The following is an 18218-nucleotide window of genomic DNA, read 5'->3' as shown; positions in this document are numbered from 1 at the left end:
TTTAACGCCAAAGATTTTGTCACTATAAACTCTTGGGAGATTACTACTTACAACAGAAAAATGACTTGTCTTAATTTACTTTCCTTGTGTTTGTTTCTTCTGACATTTGACGACTCAGGGGAAATGCTACGCAAGAAACGAAGGGAGAAGGATGGCCACAAAGACCCGCTCCTGGTGGAGGTGAGTCGGCTTCAAGATAATATTATGAAGGACATTGCAGAACTTCGACAAGAGGCAGAAGAGGCCGAAAAGAAGCAGTCTGAACTGGACAAAGTGGCTCAGATCTTGGGAATTAACATTTTGGATAAATCCCAAAAGTCTTCAAATGACTGTAAAGAGACTACAGAGAAGCCTGGAAAAGCGGAAAAATCTAGGAGCCCAGAAAAAGTGTCCTCATCCTCAAACTCCTCTTCCACCAGCAAGGTAACAACTCAGCTTTTCCATTTCTATTATATCTTATTTCCATGGACTCCTAAAGAAGCCTTCTAACTAAGCATTTCCTTAGTTTTCTTTTCCAACCTGTTCCTAACTCATATTAGAGTTATTTTTGTAAAGCACAGATCAGATCATAGGACTCTACTTCAGAATTTTAGTAGTTCCCATTGTCCCCAGAGTAGAATCCCAAATCCTTAGCATTCAAGGCCTCCCATGTTTTTGTTCTAGCCTTTACTCCTTAACCCACACCAGCGTGGTTTTCTAATCTTCTTAACTTCTATATACCATTTTATGCATTCACAGTTAGCAACAGAGTCACCGCCATGCTGCATGGCCAGTGAATACATTTAAGTTCTCAAATCAGTATTTGATACAGGAAACCACGGTTTCCTGAAAATGCTTTCTTCTCTTGGCTTCTCTCACATTTCTTTCCCTCCTAGTATGCTGGCTGCTGCTCCTTAGTCTCCTTTACTGCCTGTTGTCTTATACCTAATCTTTAAATATTTTAGTTCTGCAGGACTTAGTCTTAACCCAGTTCTCCAGAATTATGCTCTCTCCCTAGGTCATTTCATCCAGGTCTATTACCATACTGACTACTTCCGGTTTTGTACTCTAGCTCAAATGAGTCTGGTGAGGTCCAAATTTGAGTGTCCAACATTTTATTCACCATTTCCATTTCATTGTTTCATAGACACTTTAAAATCAACATAGCCTGGGGCATCTGGGTGGCTCAGTGGGTTGAGCATCTGCCTTTGGCTCAGGTTATGATCTCAGGGTCCTGGGATCGACCCCTGCATTGGGCTCCCTGCTCAGAGGGGAGCCTGCTTCTCCCTCTCCCACTCCCCATTTGTATTCCCGCTCTACCTGTCTCTCCCTCTCTGTCAAATAAATAAATAAAATCTTTTTAAAAAAATAAAATCAACATATCCTAATCTAAATAATTGAGCATCCTCCCTCTTTCCTGCCGTCAATGTTCTCCATCTCAGTGGCCCCACTGTCCCAACAGTTTTCATGCCAACAACCTGAAAAGCTTTATCAGTGCTTCCCTCTCCCTAACTGCTCCATACTGAATCAATGACGGATTCTTTCAGTTCTCCCTCTGACGTAAATCTTGGTTTCATCCGTCTCACCATCTTTATTGCCCTCCAAGTTCAAGCCACCTACAATTCCTGCTTGTATGACTACACTCTTTTTTTTTTTAAAGATTTTATTTATTTATTTGACAGATCACAAGTAGGCAGAGAGGCAGGCAGAGAGAGAAAGGAGGAGCAGGCTACCCGCTGAGCAGAGAGCCCGATGCAGGGGTTGATCCCAGGACCCTGAGATCATAACCTGAGCCAAAGGCAGCGGCTTTAACCCACTGAGCCACCCAGGTGCCCTATGACTACACTCTTAATCCTTTCTCCACATATAGCCAGTGATTGCAGTATTCCCTTGCCTGCCTCTTCAGCCTCATTTCATGCTTCTTTTCCCCCTTGCTCATTATAATTTCATTATTGGCCTTTTCTTCTACCTTCCTTTTTTATTTATTTATTTATTTATTTTAAAAGTAATCTCTAGGGGCGCCTGGGTGGCTCAGTCGTTAAGTGTCTGCCTTCAGCTCAGGTCATGATCCCAGGGTCCTGGGGTCGAGCCCCACATCAGGCACTCTGCTCAGCAGGGAGCCTGCTCCCCCACTCACCCCCCCACCCCACCCCCCTCACCCCCCGCCGACCGCGCCCCGCCCACCTGCCTCTCTGCCTACTTGTGATCTCTCTCTGTCAAATAAATAAATAAAATCTTTAAAACAAACAAAAAAAACAAGTTGCATGCTCTACCATCTGAGCTAGCCAGGCACCCCTCACTACTGGCCTTTTTTTTTTTTTTTTTTTTGAAGTTTTTATTTATTTGTTAGAGAGGGCATGCAAGCACAAGCAGGGGGAGTGGCAGGCAGAGGGAGAAACAGGCTCCCTGCTTAGCAGGGAGCCCAGTTCAGGGACAGGACATGATACCAGGACCCTGAGACCATGACCAGAGCTGAAGGGAGATGCTCAACCAACAAAGCCACCCAGGCATCCCGATTACTGGCTTTTTCATTCCTCAAATACATCACCCCCTCTAATGTCTGTAGATCTTCTTTCTTTCTGGTTACTGTGCAGATCTGTCTTCTCTCCTAACTTATGTTCATCCTTCAGAGGGTAGCTTAGATTATTACCCTGCCTCTCTCCCTTGATTTCCCAGCCTGTTATATTTGCCTGATAGACACTCTCGTAATAATGTGTCATTTACCTTCTTAGCATTTCTAACAGTTGTAATTATATAATTACATGGGTTCCCTCAGTTGGATTTTAAGGTTGAAAGGGTTAAAGAAAATATCCATCTCATTCTCCAATATAGTCCTCAATTCATAGCTCAGTGCCTGGCACATAGTAAATGAGTAGTGTTTAAGAAATATTGCACTACCTCTTATACTCCTGTCACCTCAGAATGCTTGCACTTTTCCAAATGTGCAATATGCTATTATGCCTCTCTGATTTTCCATTAATAATCCTCTTATCATTATCTTTCTTCCATCCCTACTCACCCCTAAGGCCCAATTTGAATACCATCCTACTCCATGAAAAATTCCTGAATTCTACCCCAATTAATCGGCCCTTCTTTAATATATTAAAGAATATATTCATATATAGTGAGCCCTCCTGTAATATATTATGGTTTCTTTATAAGATTTATTTCATTCTGTCTTATTTAAAACTTGATTATGGGGGTGGCCTGGGTGGCTCAGTCAGTTAAGTGTCTGCCTTCAGCTCAGGCAGGTCATGATCCCAGGGTTCTTGGATCGAGCCCCTACATTGGGCTTCATGCTCAGAGGGATATCTGCTTCTCCCTCTCCCTCTGCTGCTACCCCTGCTTGTGTGTGCTTTCTCTCTCTCTTTTGCGCTCTCTGTCAAATAAAATCTTAAAAAAAAACTTGATTAAGATCATGTCTGTTCTCATGCCCATCTCTTCCACTAAGTAAGAACTCCTTGATAATAAAAGAATAGAACTCATTTATCTTTGTGTTTCCAGTGGCACCCACTTTGTCTATTACATAGTAGATGCTCACTTAATGTTGGGGAGATAGAGAAGAGGATATTCTGTATTCCCTATCAACAACGCTCTAATTTTTCCATTTTTTCTGAGAGAGTTGTCTTTTTCAATCTGGTAGGACTATACTCTTTTTTATACCAGGGCAGTGAGTTCAGGGCCTTTGATGGAAAAAAGCTTGAAAGTTCTGGCCCTTTATAGTTGACTTACACATTGTTTGGGGTCCATTTGTGCACCAGCCCCATAATGACCAGTCACCTTGATTTGAATGAGGCTTCACATTCTCTGAGGCCAACATGGATGTGTTACAACTCAGTATTCATTTCAATAGTAAGGAATGTTGTGTCTACAACCTCTTTCCTACCTGATTGGTATATCTTCTTTCTTTGCCTCTCTTTAAAATGCATCACTGGTTTAAGGTTTTCTTTCTTTTTCTATTCATTTCCTAAAAATAAACACACATATACACAGTTCCACAATTCATCTGTCTATAGACTACTGTCATTAATATCTTGGTATATATTATTCCAGCTACTCATCTTTTGTTTATTAAACAGAAGATTATATATTAAACAAATATTTATTGATCTCTAAAAAAGTGACAGGCACTATTTTAGATAGTGGGGAAGTATAGTAGGGGACTAAACAGAGGTTCTAACTCTTGTGAAATGTGGGAGAAAATAAAATAATAAACAAGTACAGGTTAGGTAATGACAAGTGTCTGAAAAAAGAAAATGGGGTAAGGGATATAGGGTAGTTACAGAAAGTTATTTGGATAAGGTGACACTTGATATTCTATGCCTATTTACATATCTTTATTGATTATTCAAATGTATTTAGTTATTTGCTTTTTTCAGTATATCATGAACATTTTACCATGTTAATAGATTTCTGTAACATCATTTTTAATGACCTTGTTTTTTGTCACACAAATACCGACATTTATTTAACCAGTCAGATCATCTCCTCTTTGACATAATAATTTACTTCAGATAAATGTCAAGGAGTGGAATTGCTAGGTCAGGGCATAAAGAATTTTGAGGTGTATAGTATGTATTCCTAGATTATCTTGCAGAAATGTGGTGCCAGTTAATATTTGCCAACAGTGTATACATGTGCCCATCCCTTTTCTGCTGGGTGTGATTTCTTTAGTGACTTTTGAACAAGACCCTAGTAAGGAAAGAGTATCTTTGAAGTTCTAAATTATTTCTCTTTCTCCAGCCTGTCTTCCTCTTCCCACCAGCCTCTGTGCCCAGTTCTCTGATCTTTTCTCTTCATTCATACTGTTCATTCCTCTGTTCCAAATTATTTGTTTTCTGTGCCTCCCTCCTCAACAGTAGCAAAATTCTCACTTCCTAAATACCTTGTTCCCAGCTTGCTGACAAATGAATTCATATTAAAGTATTTTTGTTAATAACTTAGTATGAGGAGTTGATATGGGGGTTTTTTTTGAGTTGATATATTTTATTTATTTATTTTTAAAGATTTTATTTATTTATTTGACAGAGAGAGATCACAAGTAGGCAGAGAGGCAGGCAGAGAGAGAGACAGAGAAGCAGGCTCCCCGCGGAGCAGAGAGCCCAATGTGGGGCTTGATCCCAGGACCCTGAGATCATGACCTGAGCCGAAGGCAGAGGCTTAACCCATTGAGCCACCCAGGCACCCCTGAGTTGATATATTTTAAAAGAGGATTCTTGTTAACTCAAAGGTGTTAAATTCTAATGATGGTATTTTAGGCAGCTCCAAATATTTTACCCAGATTCTTTAAAGTCATTCCACATAGGTACCTGTCTGCTTTATCTATGCACAACACCAGCCTTGCTCTCCAGTTTTGTATACCAGGATGTGTCTATGATAAGTAGGTTCACTATTACATGTTTTCTGTATTTGCTTAACCTGTCAGTTACCTCTTCCATATTGTCTTGTCTTTTCTTCTTGGGTGTCGTTATGATTTTTAAATTTAACTAATGTATTTAATTGCATAGGGAACACATTCAACATCTACCAAAGGGTGTATAGTAAAAAGACTCCTGTCCATCCTTGTTCTCAGCTTCCCCCTCCAGAGGCCGCCATTATAGTCATAATCTTGAGTATTTTTCTATTTTAAGATATATAAGTAAATATGTTGCCATTATGATGTATTCTCCATGATAAGGTAGCACTATGGAGTCTAGTTCTGTTTGAGCCTTGTAGACAGATTTCTCATGAGGTTTTCCCCAGTTTATATAGCTTTAGGCGCTGGAAATATGGTCATGTGGCCCTGTATCAATTACTGCGGTAAGCTACCTGCTTTTTCTAAGAAAAGACAGATCTAGAATTCCTTCTGAGTGCAGGTGTTTTCCCTCTAGGAATCAAAGGTAAACAGTGAGAATTCCCATACTAAGAGCCCCAAGCCTGCCGAGAGCCCCCAGCCAGCTGCTAAGCAGTCTGATCAGCCTATTGCTGCCTATGAGTATTACGATGCTGGCAATCATTGGTGCAAAGACTGCAACACCATCTGTGGAACCATGTTTGACTTCTTCACTCATATGCACAATAAGAAGCACACACAGGTAGGTATCTTGCCCGCTATTATTTCCATTCTTGCCCTCCTTCCCTTCAAACTTCTGCACCCCCATCTGCATTACAAAGCTGGAAAATGAAACATTCTCATATGGGCAGGAGCCCCAATCTGAAGAGCCAAGAGATACCATCAAAGGAGACATCATCCCCAGGGCTCAGTCCAGGGGACCTGCCTGTAACTAAACACCATGACAAGTGTAAGTGAGGCTTCTGCCTCTTTTGATTCCTTGAGTACCTGATTATTTGTTTCATTTTATCCATTGCTAGTACTTGCTCTAACATGTGTTTACCTTTTCCACAGGTGATTTCCGTTTAAACAGTTGGCAGAGAGGGTGGGGGTGGGTAGCGGGGGGCTTCTGGTCCCCCTGGTGTGGGGGAGAAAAAGAGAAAAGTGGGTCATTGAATTTTAGTGCTGTTGTGTGAGCGCCTCTGCCTCTTGCAAATAGACACTGGATCCCTACAACAGACCTTGGGCTTCAAAGACCCAGAGTGAGGCCAAGCAAGATGCTGTAAAGCGTACTGACAAGATAACTGTTCCTGCAAAAGGTATGTTCCCCCCTGCCTCCTCTGTAGTTTTCTTATATTTAGCCAAATAAGAGGTGTCCCTGAATGAAGGTGCTAGGAAGCAGCATAGGGTGAGACATAGCCGTTAACAAAGGTGTAAGGATGCCTTCTGTGTGCAAAATAGTGTGCCCGAGCCTGAAGAAATAAAGAGATCTATACAACAAAAATGATCTCTACCCATATGGCCAAAATTCTAACAAATGTTAAACATATACATACCTACTTTAAAATATAACTGAGGGGTGCCTGGCTGGCCCAGCTGGCAGAGCATGCAACTCTTGATTTTGGGGTCATGAGTTCAAGCCCCATACTGGGCGTGGAGCCTACGTTAAAAAAAAAATTTTTTTTTAATGCACATGTAACTTTTTTTTCCACTGACTTATGTACCAAAATCTTACTATTTGAAATCCAAGTAAAAGAGCAGTAAAAGGTATAGTAGTTTAACTGCTTTTTCAACTGAGAGCTATAAAATATTTTTGAATAGTTGTTATTGGGGGTAGGTTGAAAAGTAGAAAGTTTCTTTGTTTTCATACTTCTCAGTTTCTTACCTTCATAAGTAGTCAGTGCTAATCTACAGAAGGTGGATTCCTGAGTAATTCATACCAGCATGAGGGATCCTCATACAAATGGTACTGAGCTGTTTGGGAGTATAGTTTTTAAATTTCCTACAATGCTTAGTGGTAGTTGGAGTTTGAGGGGCGTCAACAACAGAAATGAATTTGAAACAGAAAACCCTGAATTAACTAATTAGTGTTCCCAAGAGGAAGAAGGGCCAAAGGTCCTGAGTTCAAGCTTTAAATTGGAAAGACTGTGCCATTTGGATTCATCTAAATGGTACTTCTGACTTGAAAGTGGGTAAGGTCCTGTATACCATTAACTTTTTTATTACAAAGGGGAAGTGAGATTTCCTTTAACGACATCCTGGGTAGAAATGACTTATTTTCTTGACTTCTACTTCTTCCAGGTTCTGAGTTTCTGATTCCCATCACTGGATATTACTGCCAGCTCTGTGAGGAATTTTTGGGGGATCCAATTTCTGGAGAGCAACATGTGAAGGGTCACCAGCACAATGAGAAATATAAGGTTGGTCTTTGTAGTAGTTGTGGAGTTTCCCACTTTCTACAGTAATCCTTTTGACTTTGTCAGACAACTTCAGAGTCAGGAAAAGTCATTAATACTTTAAATTCCATGTAATTACTAGGAAGTTTTCTTCAGTCCTATTAAGAGATGCTGACTTGGTAGAACCATCTGTATCCTTGAAGATGACTCTTCTCCAGGGGTTTCTACCAGTTGAATTCCAACAGTAACAGAGCCAAGATTTCCTTTCTAACTGTATTTTGACCAGTTGTTGAGCCTCTATCTTTTCTCTTCCCAGAAATATGTGGTTGAAAACCCATTGTATGAGGAGCGGCGGAATCTGGACCGCCAAGCTGGCTTAGCCGTGGTCCTGGAGACAGAACGGCGACGACAGAGTGAACTAAAGCGTAAACTTAGTGAGAAACCAAAGGAAGAGAAGAAAGAAAAAAAGGCAAAGATCATGAAGGAAGTAAAAGAGGATGACAAAGTCTCTGAGGAACTAGAGGACCAACTCTCTGAGGGTGGGAACTCCCCTGAAAAGGCTGAAAGTAAAAGGAAAGCTAGCATCAAACTCCAGTTAAAAGAAGAGGTAAAGAAAGAATCACCAACATCTTCCTCTTTTGGGAAATTCAGCTGGAAGAAGGCAGAGAAGGAGGAGGAAAAAGGCTCAATGGCCACAAGTATTCACAAGGAAGAGGTTATGGAAAACAGTAAGGACAAAGAGGATGGCAAAGCTGAGGCTGGGAAGGCAAAGCCCATCAAAATCAAGCTCTCTGGGAAAACGGTTGTCGCACACACTAGCCCGTGGATGCCTGTTGTTACAACTTCAACCCAGACTAAGATCCGACCCAACCTGCCCATCCCATCTACAGTACTCCGCAAGTCAGGTTCAGCCACAGTGAGCAAGCCAGCGCCTCTTAACACCTTTCTATCCATCAAGTCTTCTGGAACTACTGCTAAGCCTCTGCCAGTGGTTAAAGAGTCTTCAGCTGATCTCCTCTTGCCTCCTGACATCATCTCCAAAGCATTTGGAGGGGAAGAGGTGATTCTGAAAGGGTCTCCAGAGGAAAAAATGGTACTGGCTGAAAAGAATGAGCCATCCCATATACCTGAACAAATGCTGCCACCTCCTCCACCACCCCCTCCACCACCCCCTCCGCCACCCCCAGTTATACCTCATCTAGCTTCCCCATCTCCTACTCAAACAAATGCCATCTTGGCACCGGTCAAATCAAACCCACCTGTATCTCACACTCTCAGCCCCGGCTTTCTGGGTCCTAACATTTTGAATCCTGTGTTGCCAATAGCCATCATGGCCTCAGCACAGCCAGCTGCCATCCCTTCTGATGAGACGGCTCCTGGGGTGAGTGAGAGTGACAGGGACCAGACCTTTTTCTCTGTGTTAGTGCGTCCTCCACCTCCCCTCTCAAGTGTATTCAGTGAACAAGCCAAAAAATTGGAAAAACGAAATTCATGCTTAGCCACAGCCAATGCTAAGGACCTGTATGATATATTCTACAGTAGTGGTGGAAAGGGGACACCTGAGACTAAGCTGAGTGGTGGTCTATTGGCCAATGGGGAAAACAGCCATCTCTCTAAAGTGGAAAGTTCAGATACCTCTTCCACTTCTACTTTGAACAACAGTGCATCCCAAGAGGAGTTGCCTCCAGATAGAAGTTTGATCTCTGCTCCTTTAGTCAGCAACCCTGAAAAGCCCGTTCCAAAACCTCTGGTATCTCTAGGGAAATGGTCAGTGGTAGAACGCACAGACTCAAAGAGCAGAGGCAGTAGCTATGGCTTCCTACAACCTCTGACGAGGTTGTGCCAAAGCAGGCCTTATGAAACTGTTACCCCAAAGACAGACACTTTGGCCATGTGGACTTGTAGCTCCTTCCAGAGTGATGCTAATAGGGATATATCTCCAGGCGGAAAAATCGAACTTAACCTGGGAGAGCCAGGGCCACCAGGTGTAGAGCCAGGCCCTCAATTGTCAGATACACACTGTCAGATCATGGAATCTCAGAAGCTGGTAGAAACACACCTTAGGGAATCTGGTAACCAGGGTGAGGAAAGCCAAGAGCTCCACAAATCTAAAGGTTGTGGGGAAAGTGAGGTAGAGGGAAATATTGAACTAAAAGAAAAGAGACCAAAGCTTTCGGAGGTGATGGTAGGAGAGGGAACAGGTATCTGTGTTGGGCCCAATAGCATAGAGGATTCTAATTTGAACCGTGGGAACAGATGTGCATGGGTGGGAGAAATAGAACAGCCCAAGTTACAAATGACTGACAAAAAGCCTGAACAGTCCAAGAAATTGATGACAAGAAGTGAAACTCAAGGTAAAGTAGTGATCGACTTGAGTACACAGGCCCTTTCTTCCGCAAAGGCAAAAATAGACTCATTTCCATCAGAAGCTAAATCTTTACTCCAGAACCCACAAGATGTACATGTGAAAATTTCTGCCCCAGAATTGCTTCTCCAGTCCCCAGCCAGATCAGATATGTGTTTAACAGATAGTGCACAGGAGCAAGGAGTTTCAACTGGTAGTGAAGAGTGGCAAGAAAATTCAGCTGCAGAATCAGCTTCCAGAACTTGTTACAGAAGCCTTAAACTCAAGAGAGAAAGATCAAAAGACATTCAAGGTAAGAGGATTTATGAACTGGCTGTTTGGGATGAAAATAAGAAGTCAGAGACCTGGGAGAGCCCAGAGAAACCAGAAACAGAAGCTCTGGAGCTACGAGATGTCCATCCAGAATTGACTGTGACAAGAGGAAGCAAGGCCTTAGAAGACTTTGAAGTTACAGACTTAAAAGTAGAAGAGCTTGCTGCCCTGGGGAACCTGGGGAATATAAGTGTTGATTTCTGCAATCCTGGGGTAGACCAAGCACATAGATCCCCAACTGCCCTGTCTCAGAAACTACGTGAAGAAAATTCTATGTCACCCATAGGACGTAATCCCTCCACTCTCAGTGACTTGGAACCAGTCCCATCCTTCTCTGAGTTTCCATTAGATTCTCCCAAAACCCTGGTGCTTAGCTTTGGAGCAGAGGGTGAACAAAATTCATCTAATCCTAGAAGTGGAAGAATCACTCCTAACATTCTGAAAACTGGACTTCCTATAGAAAAAGTTGACCTTGGCTTAGGGAGCCTAGAGGGAACACACCAAGCACTTGACCTGTTAGCAGGAGGAATGATGCCTGAGGAAGTAGAAGAAACTTCTCAATTAGAGAAACAAGATTCACTCAGATTGGAATCAGAACCAATTAATCCTGCAGGCCTTGGGCCGTCTCCTTGCCTTCCAGACCTTGTTGAATTTGTTACACGGACACCCGGAGTTCAAAAAGAGAAGTTATGTTCTCCTCTGTCTGAGCCAGGTGACACTCCTGAGTGTAGTTCCCTGGAGATGGGTCCACTACAGCTAGAAATACCGAAAGTGTCCATAACACAGCTAACAATTCCTCAAGCGGATGAGGACATCAGTGACCATCCTTTAAATTTGGTAAAATCTCTGGCTTCAGGGTCCCCTACAAGGGAGCAAGTAGTTGGAGGCAATATGGTCCCTCAGGAAATACCCGCACAAGAAGCTCCAGTTGCTGCCACCCAGGACCACACAGCATCCAGTGTTCATGACTAAGAATACACATCGAGAGCTTCTTGCGGATGAATCAAATTGGCTTCTAGATATCAGGTGCCCAGATGATCCAGGACTAGTTGGCTGTCTCATCTGGAATCTACACCAAGAGATGCAGTCAGCATCTTACAGTAAATGTTCATGGAAGCCAAAAAATTTACCTCTTTTCTGTTTTTTTTTTCCTTAAGATACCAGATGAATCAATCATAACTTCTATACATATCTGTAAAAAAGTATTTTCTGTTATTATTATTATTATTATTATTATTATTTTGCCAATTTACTTTCTCCTACTTTGTCATTAAAATCAAATGTCTGTCTGGCTCACCACACAGTGTGCTTTGATTGTATTTTGGCTTTGACTCTGCCATTTCTGGAATATGGGGGAGGAGGGAGACAGAGCTGACTTCTGCAATTGCTATGTTGTATTCCTACCCAATTTCCTGGGCAGCTGATGGATCTCTGGGAGAAACACCAGAAAGCCTGCTGAAGTGGAAAACTACTAATGAAGGAAGGATTGTTCATCTCTTAGGCTTCCATTTGGATGGGCCTGCCTTAACATTGTTTGAAATGCAGCGTGAGTAGCTTTTTTGTTTACTGTTTACTTCCTTGTGCCATGTCAACCCCATACTTCCTTTATTCTGTTGCCTTTGCTTGAGATGGTCCTGCTAACCCACAAACCTGTTTGGAAATGGCCTCAATAAACGTGGAAGAAAATCTAGCAGGTTCACTTTTGGAAGACGACAAATCGGTAAGGCTGATTCATGGCTGAATGCCAGGTGCAGTTATGCTTTTTGGGTCACTTTTATTTTTGAAATGGCCTGTTGTTCATTGTATTGTGATCCAGTAACACTTTGTGTTAAATTGTTTAGCAGCCATTTCTGTTCTGAAGAGGTAGAAGAGCTGAAACTTGTTTTGGGATTGGACTCATTCTCTGTTCCTCAATCCATATGTATTCCTTCCTCTACCTCTCCCTTTCCCAAGTTATTTCCACCATAGTGTGATGTTTTGGGTTGTACATTTTGTTCAAAAGATTAAAGAATTTATGAGTTGGCTTGGACAAGTTTAATTTTATTTTTAACGTGTTAATTACGTGGAATAAATGCATTAACCTCATGTTTCTTTCTTGATTTTTGTTTTGAAACCACACACATTTGAACTCCACAGGAAAACTAGAAAAGTGAACTCCTGCTATCCTGTTGTCTATCTCCTCCCTCCCAGTTTCTTTTTCCCCACCTGTTGGGGCTGTTTTCTTCATGTGAGATTGTGAAGTTATGTAATCTATGCCCCAGTGCTGCCTGGATGGGTAGTGAGTAGGCAACAGTGGTCTGGTTTTGGCATCTCCCTATTGTGAAGCTTTTCATATACCCTTATGTTGGCTCTCCCTATGCTACTCTGGAAGCTGAACTCCCCCAAGAACATTCGTGTTCTTGCTGAGAGCATTCTTAGGGACCAGAGAGCTTAGTCCTCAGATTTCCAAATCTCTGTCCCAATTTCCTTTTGACATCCTTGTTGTCAGAAATTTATAACCTGGCTCAACAGAGGCATCAGAGTCTTGTCTTCTACCCACTCAAAAATAATGCAAACTTGACCTTTTCCCCTCAAAATGCTTTTTTCCCTGTTAACTTGTATGCAAAGGTGCAAATCCTATGTTGACTCTGGGGAGGCTATTTAGTTTTTCTTGACTAATGTCTATTTAGAAGATGTCCTAGCCTCTGTTGTTCATCATGTTGTGGAAAGAACACATATTCAGGAGAGTCCAGTCCATGATTGTCCCTCAGCCATTTGCCTTGCTGTGATTTTGGACAAGTTACTTCACCTCACTGTTCCACCGGGATTTTTTTTTTCCTTCTTTAGAATGAGGATCATTGTCACCCATCTCAGCCCCAAATATGTCCAGGGTCATGCCATCCTGAGTAGTCCTCCTAGGCCTGCTATTTAGGCACTTTTCTGGCCCAGAAACCATAGAGTGACTCAGAAGGTACCCTTTAGACAAACGTAAACCCAGATGAGCTTCAGAAATATATTTGTTTTTCTGGAAAACTACTCTCTCCCTATTCTACCAGCCTATCTACAGGAATTCAGAGAACGTACAAGTTAAAATGCCAGTTGTTACTGATTTTCTGGCCTATTCACTTCGTAAGTTCATCTCCCTTTGGGGAGAGATGGGTGGGTTTAGAGTGGGGAGGGGTAAATCAAAATCTTATTCTTTAGATTAGGAGGGGAACTCATGGGAAGGGTAAGGTAGGGAAGAGAAGAGAGGCAAAATCTACGAAGTACAGAACTAATTCAAGTAGCTGGGACTGGAGTACTTTGAGCTATTACTGTTGTATTCTTTTGATAACTTCAACCTTTTTCTAGAATAATGAATGCCTGCTTGTAAGAAGCAATGTCAGTCTTCATATCTGCCTTGAACTAGCAAAGGGAGAGCCTTTAGTCTAGGCCAGAAGTGTGATTCCTCTTTGATCGTTGGGATCTAGTTTTGTAGCCCATCCAGAGAAGCCCTGTGAAAGGAAAGGCAGAACTCTAACCCAGTTGCCAGAACCTAAAGGTAGGACCTACTTCTTTTTATTAGGTACTATGACAGCACTGAATAAATGTTCACCTTTGGAGACAAAGGCACATGCAAGGAGAGGGCGCTAATCTTTACATGTCGCTTATGGTATCATCTATAAGCACTTTAAAATTCTGCAGACACCAGAAAGTTTTTATTAGACTCCCTCGACTGTGAGAATACATCATCAGCAGTTAGGTTTAAATTTGGGCAAACACCTAATTTTACCTAAGTTGTATAAATAATCCCCCAGAAATCCCCTTGGCTTTGTGAATGGAGACCTCTTGCTTCATGAGCCATCTTTCTCCTATTTACAGCTAGCTTCAGGGCATATAAGACTCTTAAATCTTTCAGGTAAGTATTCCCATTGTACCTAATAAAGCTCCATCTCTAAAAAAATGTAAAAGTCAAAAAGTTAGCTAAATGCTTTGGTATCAAAGCACTCCAGGCCATATGTTCATTTATCAGGCTGCCAGGTTCAGGGACTAAAGAAGAATGGTAAGGTGTTGGACGGGGAGGGGACATAGAGATACAGGCATCCAACAGGGACATTAAGTGTATTTTTAAAAAAGAAGAAGGTGGAGACAGGTTCAGAGAGGAGATAGCCTACAAAGAAAGTGAGATGGGTTTTTAAAATTATATTCCTAGGGTGCCTGGCTGGCTCAGTTGGTAGAGCATGTGACTCTTGATATCGGGGTCATGAGTTCAAGCCCCATGTTGAGCCTAGAGCTTACTTAATATATTTTCCTAAACCTTGGGTTTCACATTAACAAAACATACCTACCAACCCTGGGGCAAGCAATTTATTGCTTAGATAATTAATTAATTAATTAATTAAACTATTAACAGTTTTGTGAGAACATGGACAAATGAAAAGAGTTTATGATTGTGAACACATTTCTTTATAGAGTTGAATTTTATGATAGTTTTTTATTTATAATATATAATTTTAACCAAAAAAATTATGTATACATTCACAGTGTTCATTGATATAAGCCAAGCAATTGAACTGATAATGAATATCTATCATTAAAAAAAAAAACACTGCCATAATGATTTGCCCATAACCCTTATACACTTTCAAAGGACTGTGTACGTTTTCACTGTAGCAATGTGGTTTTAATTTTACATTTATATGTTTATAAACTCTCCTAAGCAGGAAGTCTGCCTTTGCTTACTTTTTTTCCATTGTATTCCCAGTGCACAGTTGCCTGACACACACAGAGTACTCAATAAAAATTTGTTAAAAGAATCAATGTGGTAATAGTAGCTATTTTTTATTAACTGATTGTAAATATTGAGCAATTTATAAGTGGGTGAAAGCTACAAACTGCTTTTGTATTTGTTGGGTACTTAGCACTCCAGAAACCAGCTACCCTGCTTCTGTCCTGGATCTTTGTATACAAAGGAGTCTGTGGCAATGAATGCATATCAAGGCTGTCAGTGGCCTTCATTTCAGCAGCATTCTGGAATAGTGGTGTCAGGCCAGGAGGGGGACACATTGCCCCTCAAGCTCCTGGAAGAAAAACTGAGGTTGGGAATGGGGGTAAACTGACCGTAGTGTTAGCAGTCAAAGGCTTTGGGTACAATGATATTCAGATGGCTGATTTTCTCCTTCCAGCCATATTTCATAGGCATGTTGAAATCAGTCAGTCAAACCCCAGATCTCTGGTTTGGCCCAACATCCTCTTGTCACCTCATCAGAACCAGAACCCAAAATCAAGGTGCCAGTTTGATTTCTGGAAGGAAACAACAACAACAACAACAAAAACAGTTGCCATTGGTAGAAGGAGAAGGAATGCTTTCTTTTTTTATTCTATATTTTTTGTTTCAACATCCTGACCATAAAATGCATTTTATGTAAAATACAAATATTTCATGCACATATAAAATAGGTACACACATGTAAAATATGTAATTCTGTGCCAGTAAGGGTTATTTGATACTGTGGAATTATAGACCAGGGGTAATTTTTTTCCTTTTGTGTACTTTTATGTATTAAAAAACTGTTTTGTTTTGTTTTGTTTTGTTTTTAAAGTGTGTATCTCCTACTCAGTACATCCCTGTTGTCATTCCTCTCAGTAATTTTCTATCATTACAAATAGTTTCCTGCTGCTTTTCCCACAAGACTCCCTGAATTCCTCTATTCCCTTCAAGGCTGGGCAACATTCATTCAATCTCCATTCTTGAAGAATAGTAGTCTTTTCTTTTTTTCCTCTTCCTCTTCCCTTTCTCTTGCTCCTACTTCTGTTTGGCTGGTTATGCATTTCCAAGTGTACAAGCATTTGGACATGAAATTCTATAAATCAAACTGCCTGTCTTTACAGAGCTTTACCTGTAATGCAGGTACACAAAAATATATCACAAAGTCTTTGTTGCATGCAAGTGAATAGGAGATAATTTGTATCTAGATGTATAGATTAATCTCTTTACAGGCTTTTGTTCATTCCACTTGTGGAGGATCAGAAGAGGAAGTATTTTGTAGAAAGCGATGGAAATGAGCATGTTTAAGGGAAGTGAGTAAGCAGGGTGAAAGTAGAGGCAGTTACATGATAGAGGGTACAGAGAAAGATTACAAAGAGGTAAAAAAGCATACTGAGGTATTATTTCTTTCATCTTCTCTCTGATGTTCTGTCCCTGCTAAACTGCTACCCAGCTCTCCTATAGCCTACCCATACGAGGTTGATTATGAAGACATTTACTCACTCTTGCCTACCTCTCTTCCTTTCTTTTCAGGAGCAGTTGCTAAAGTCCAGATTTCTAGAAAGAAGAACTCCAAAAGATATCTTTGCCTCAGAGAGGCAGGGATAGAAGTCACAGAGACCAAAGAAATGATGAGCACCGTTCGGGTCAGTAAGCAGTCACCTGTAAGGTTGCCATTCTGGAAGGCATGACTGCTGAGACAGGCATGGGTTGTGGAGAAGGCCCTCAGCTGCCAGGAAATGGTGAGTTGGGTGAGCAAATATGTTGTGTATGTATGTCTGTATCATTGTCAAAGAGGAATAAGATAAGAGGCATAGAGATACATATTTTAAACTTGCCACTCATCTCAATTTATCTCCTAACTTCCATCTCTCATTTTGTGCCCTGATACTTACGTTAAAGCTGTGGCTTTCAGATCTTCTCATCTCTCCTGGAGCCTGGGTCCCAGTGTTCCTAGCAAGTAGAACATCTACTATTTCAGCTTCATTACTGGTCCGCTTAAGAATCAAGGTAAAAATTGGGTATGTCCTTAGAGGAGTAGGGTATGTGTAGACAAAAGAGGTGGGAGGATGGGGAGAAAATCACAAAGGTGGTATTTGGAAAATCCTGGGATTTTAGACTTCAGGACAGCTGTCAACTAGTTTCCATTCAGTCTCACTATCTCTCCTATACACATTGAAACTTCTGGCACACAGAAGCAGGCAAGCATCATTTCAGACTACCAAGGAAACCCCTTCCTCTCCATCTAAAATGCCAGTAGGTAATTCATTTTCTCCTTTTTGCACTTCGGGTCTGTGGAGGATGAGAACCAAAAGCAAATAAAATTTAGCTGACCTCAAAGTCCTTTAAACTCTGAGATTCATTTAAATCTGAGCTGCCTCTGATCCAGATTTACCCTTAAACTGTTAGCCTACTTTTGTTCCTGATTTGTAAATTCCGGCATTTTTAGAATCCTACAGGTCTAGTTTACTACCCAAATAAATCTATAGTTTGTGTAGGTTTGGGGAATATTCATAAAACTAGAAGTATAAAGAACTGTGTAATATCCAACCAGAGCCATCAAAAGAGTAAGAAGTAAGGAGTAAGGGGTACAAAATATCTCAGGGTCTCTGGCTGTTGACGCTGAAATCAGTTAAGGACTACTCATTCCTAAGGCATCCACCCTGTGGATGGAGCAATGGAAACGCTCTGGTGCCAGGGCTGCCAACACTTTGTCACCACCACTTTTAACTTTCTTTCCCTTGCTCCAGCCCAAGATCTGTTTCACATCAGCTACCACATTCCTCTGCTCAGGGACAATCAGGGCTCTTGGTCACAGTTTTTATTCCTAACTGCAACTGATCTACCTCCATTCTCCAATGGTATCTGAGGTCCACCTCTAAGAGGTGCTGATCTGAAGAATGGGCAGGGGGAAGGGAACACTTCCAGAGTAATATTTTCCCTTTGAACTTCTTTTCTTTAATATGCTAGAGTTCACATACATTGTGAAATATTTAAGATCTTTTTTATTGAAATATATTTCATATAACATTAAATCTCTTGTAACATAAGATTCACCATTTTACAGTGTCAAATCCAGGGCGCCTGGGTGGCTCAGTCAATTAAGCATCTGCCTTCAGCTCAGGTCAT

General features: G+C 41.3%; 1 protein-coding gene across 3 annotated transcripts in view; it reads left to right on the top strand.

Annotated features, from left to right (window-relative positions):
• Window positions 1-12448, top strand: part of ZNF318 (zinc finger protein 318) — a gene marked incomplete at its 5' end in the record, with an annotated part of 29770 nt that extends 17322 nt beyond the window's left edge. The window contains 5 exons of one of the 3 annotated variants that reach the window (XM_080805175.1): window positions 119-423; window positions 5850-6053; window positions 6510-6609; window positions 7592-7710; window positions 8003-12448. In XM_080805175.1, coding sequence (XP_080661301.1) covers window positions 119-423; window positions 5850-6053; window positions 6510-6609; window positions 7592-7710; window positions 8003-11335 — 4061 coding nt within the window. In that variant the 3' untranslated portion in view covers window positions 11336-12448. Of the gene's footprint in view, window positions 1-118; window positions 424-5849; window positions 6362-6509; window positions 6610-7591; window positions 7711-8002 lie in introns of those variants that run through there. The other 2 variants (XM_080805177.1, XM_080805176.1) reach the window with 2 other exon arrangements.
• Window positions 12449-18218: the final 5770 nt, after the last annotated feature.

The sequence above is a fragment of the Martes martes genome (assembly GCF_963455335.1).
Source record: "Martes martes genome assembly, chromosome: 6".
In the NCBI taxonomy this organism is placed as follows: domain Eukaryota; kingdom Metazoa; phylum Chordata; class Mammalia; order Carnivora; family Mustelidae; genus Martes; species Martes martes.
This window is presented reverse-complemented; position numbering and strand designations above follow the sequence as displayed.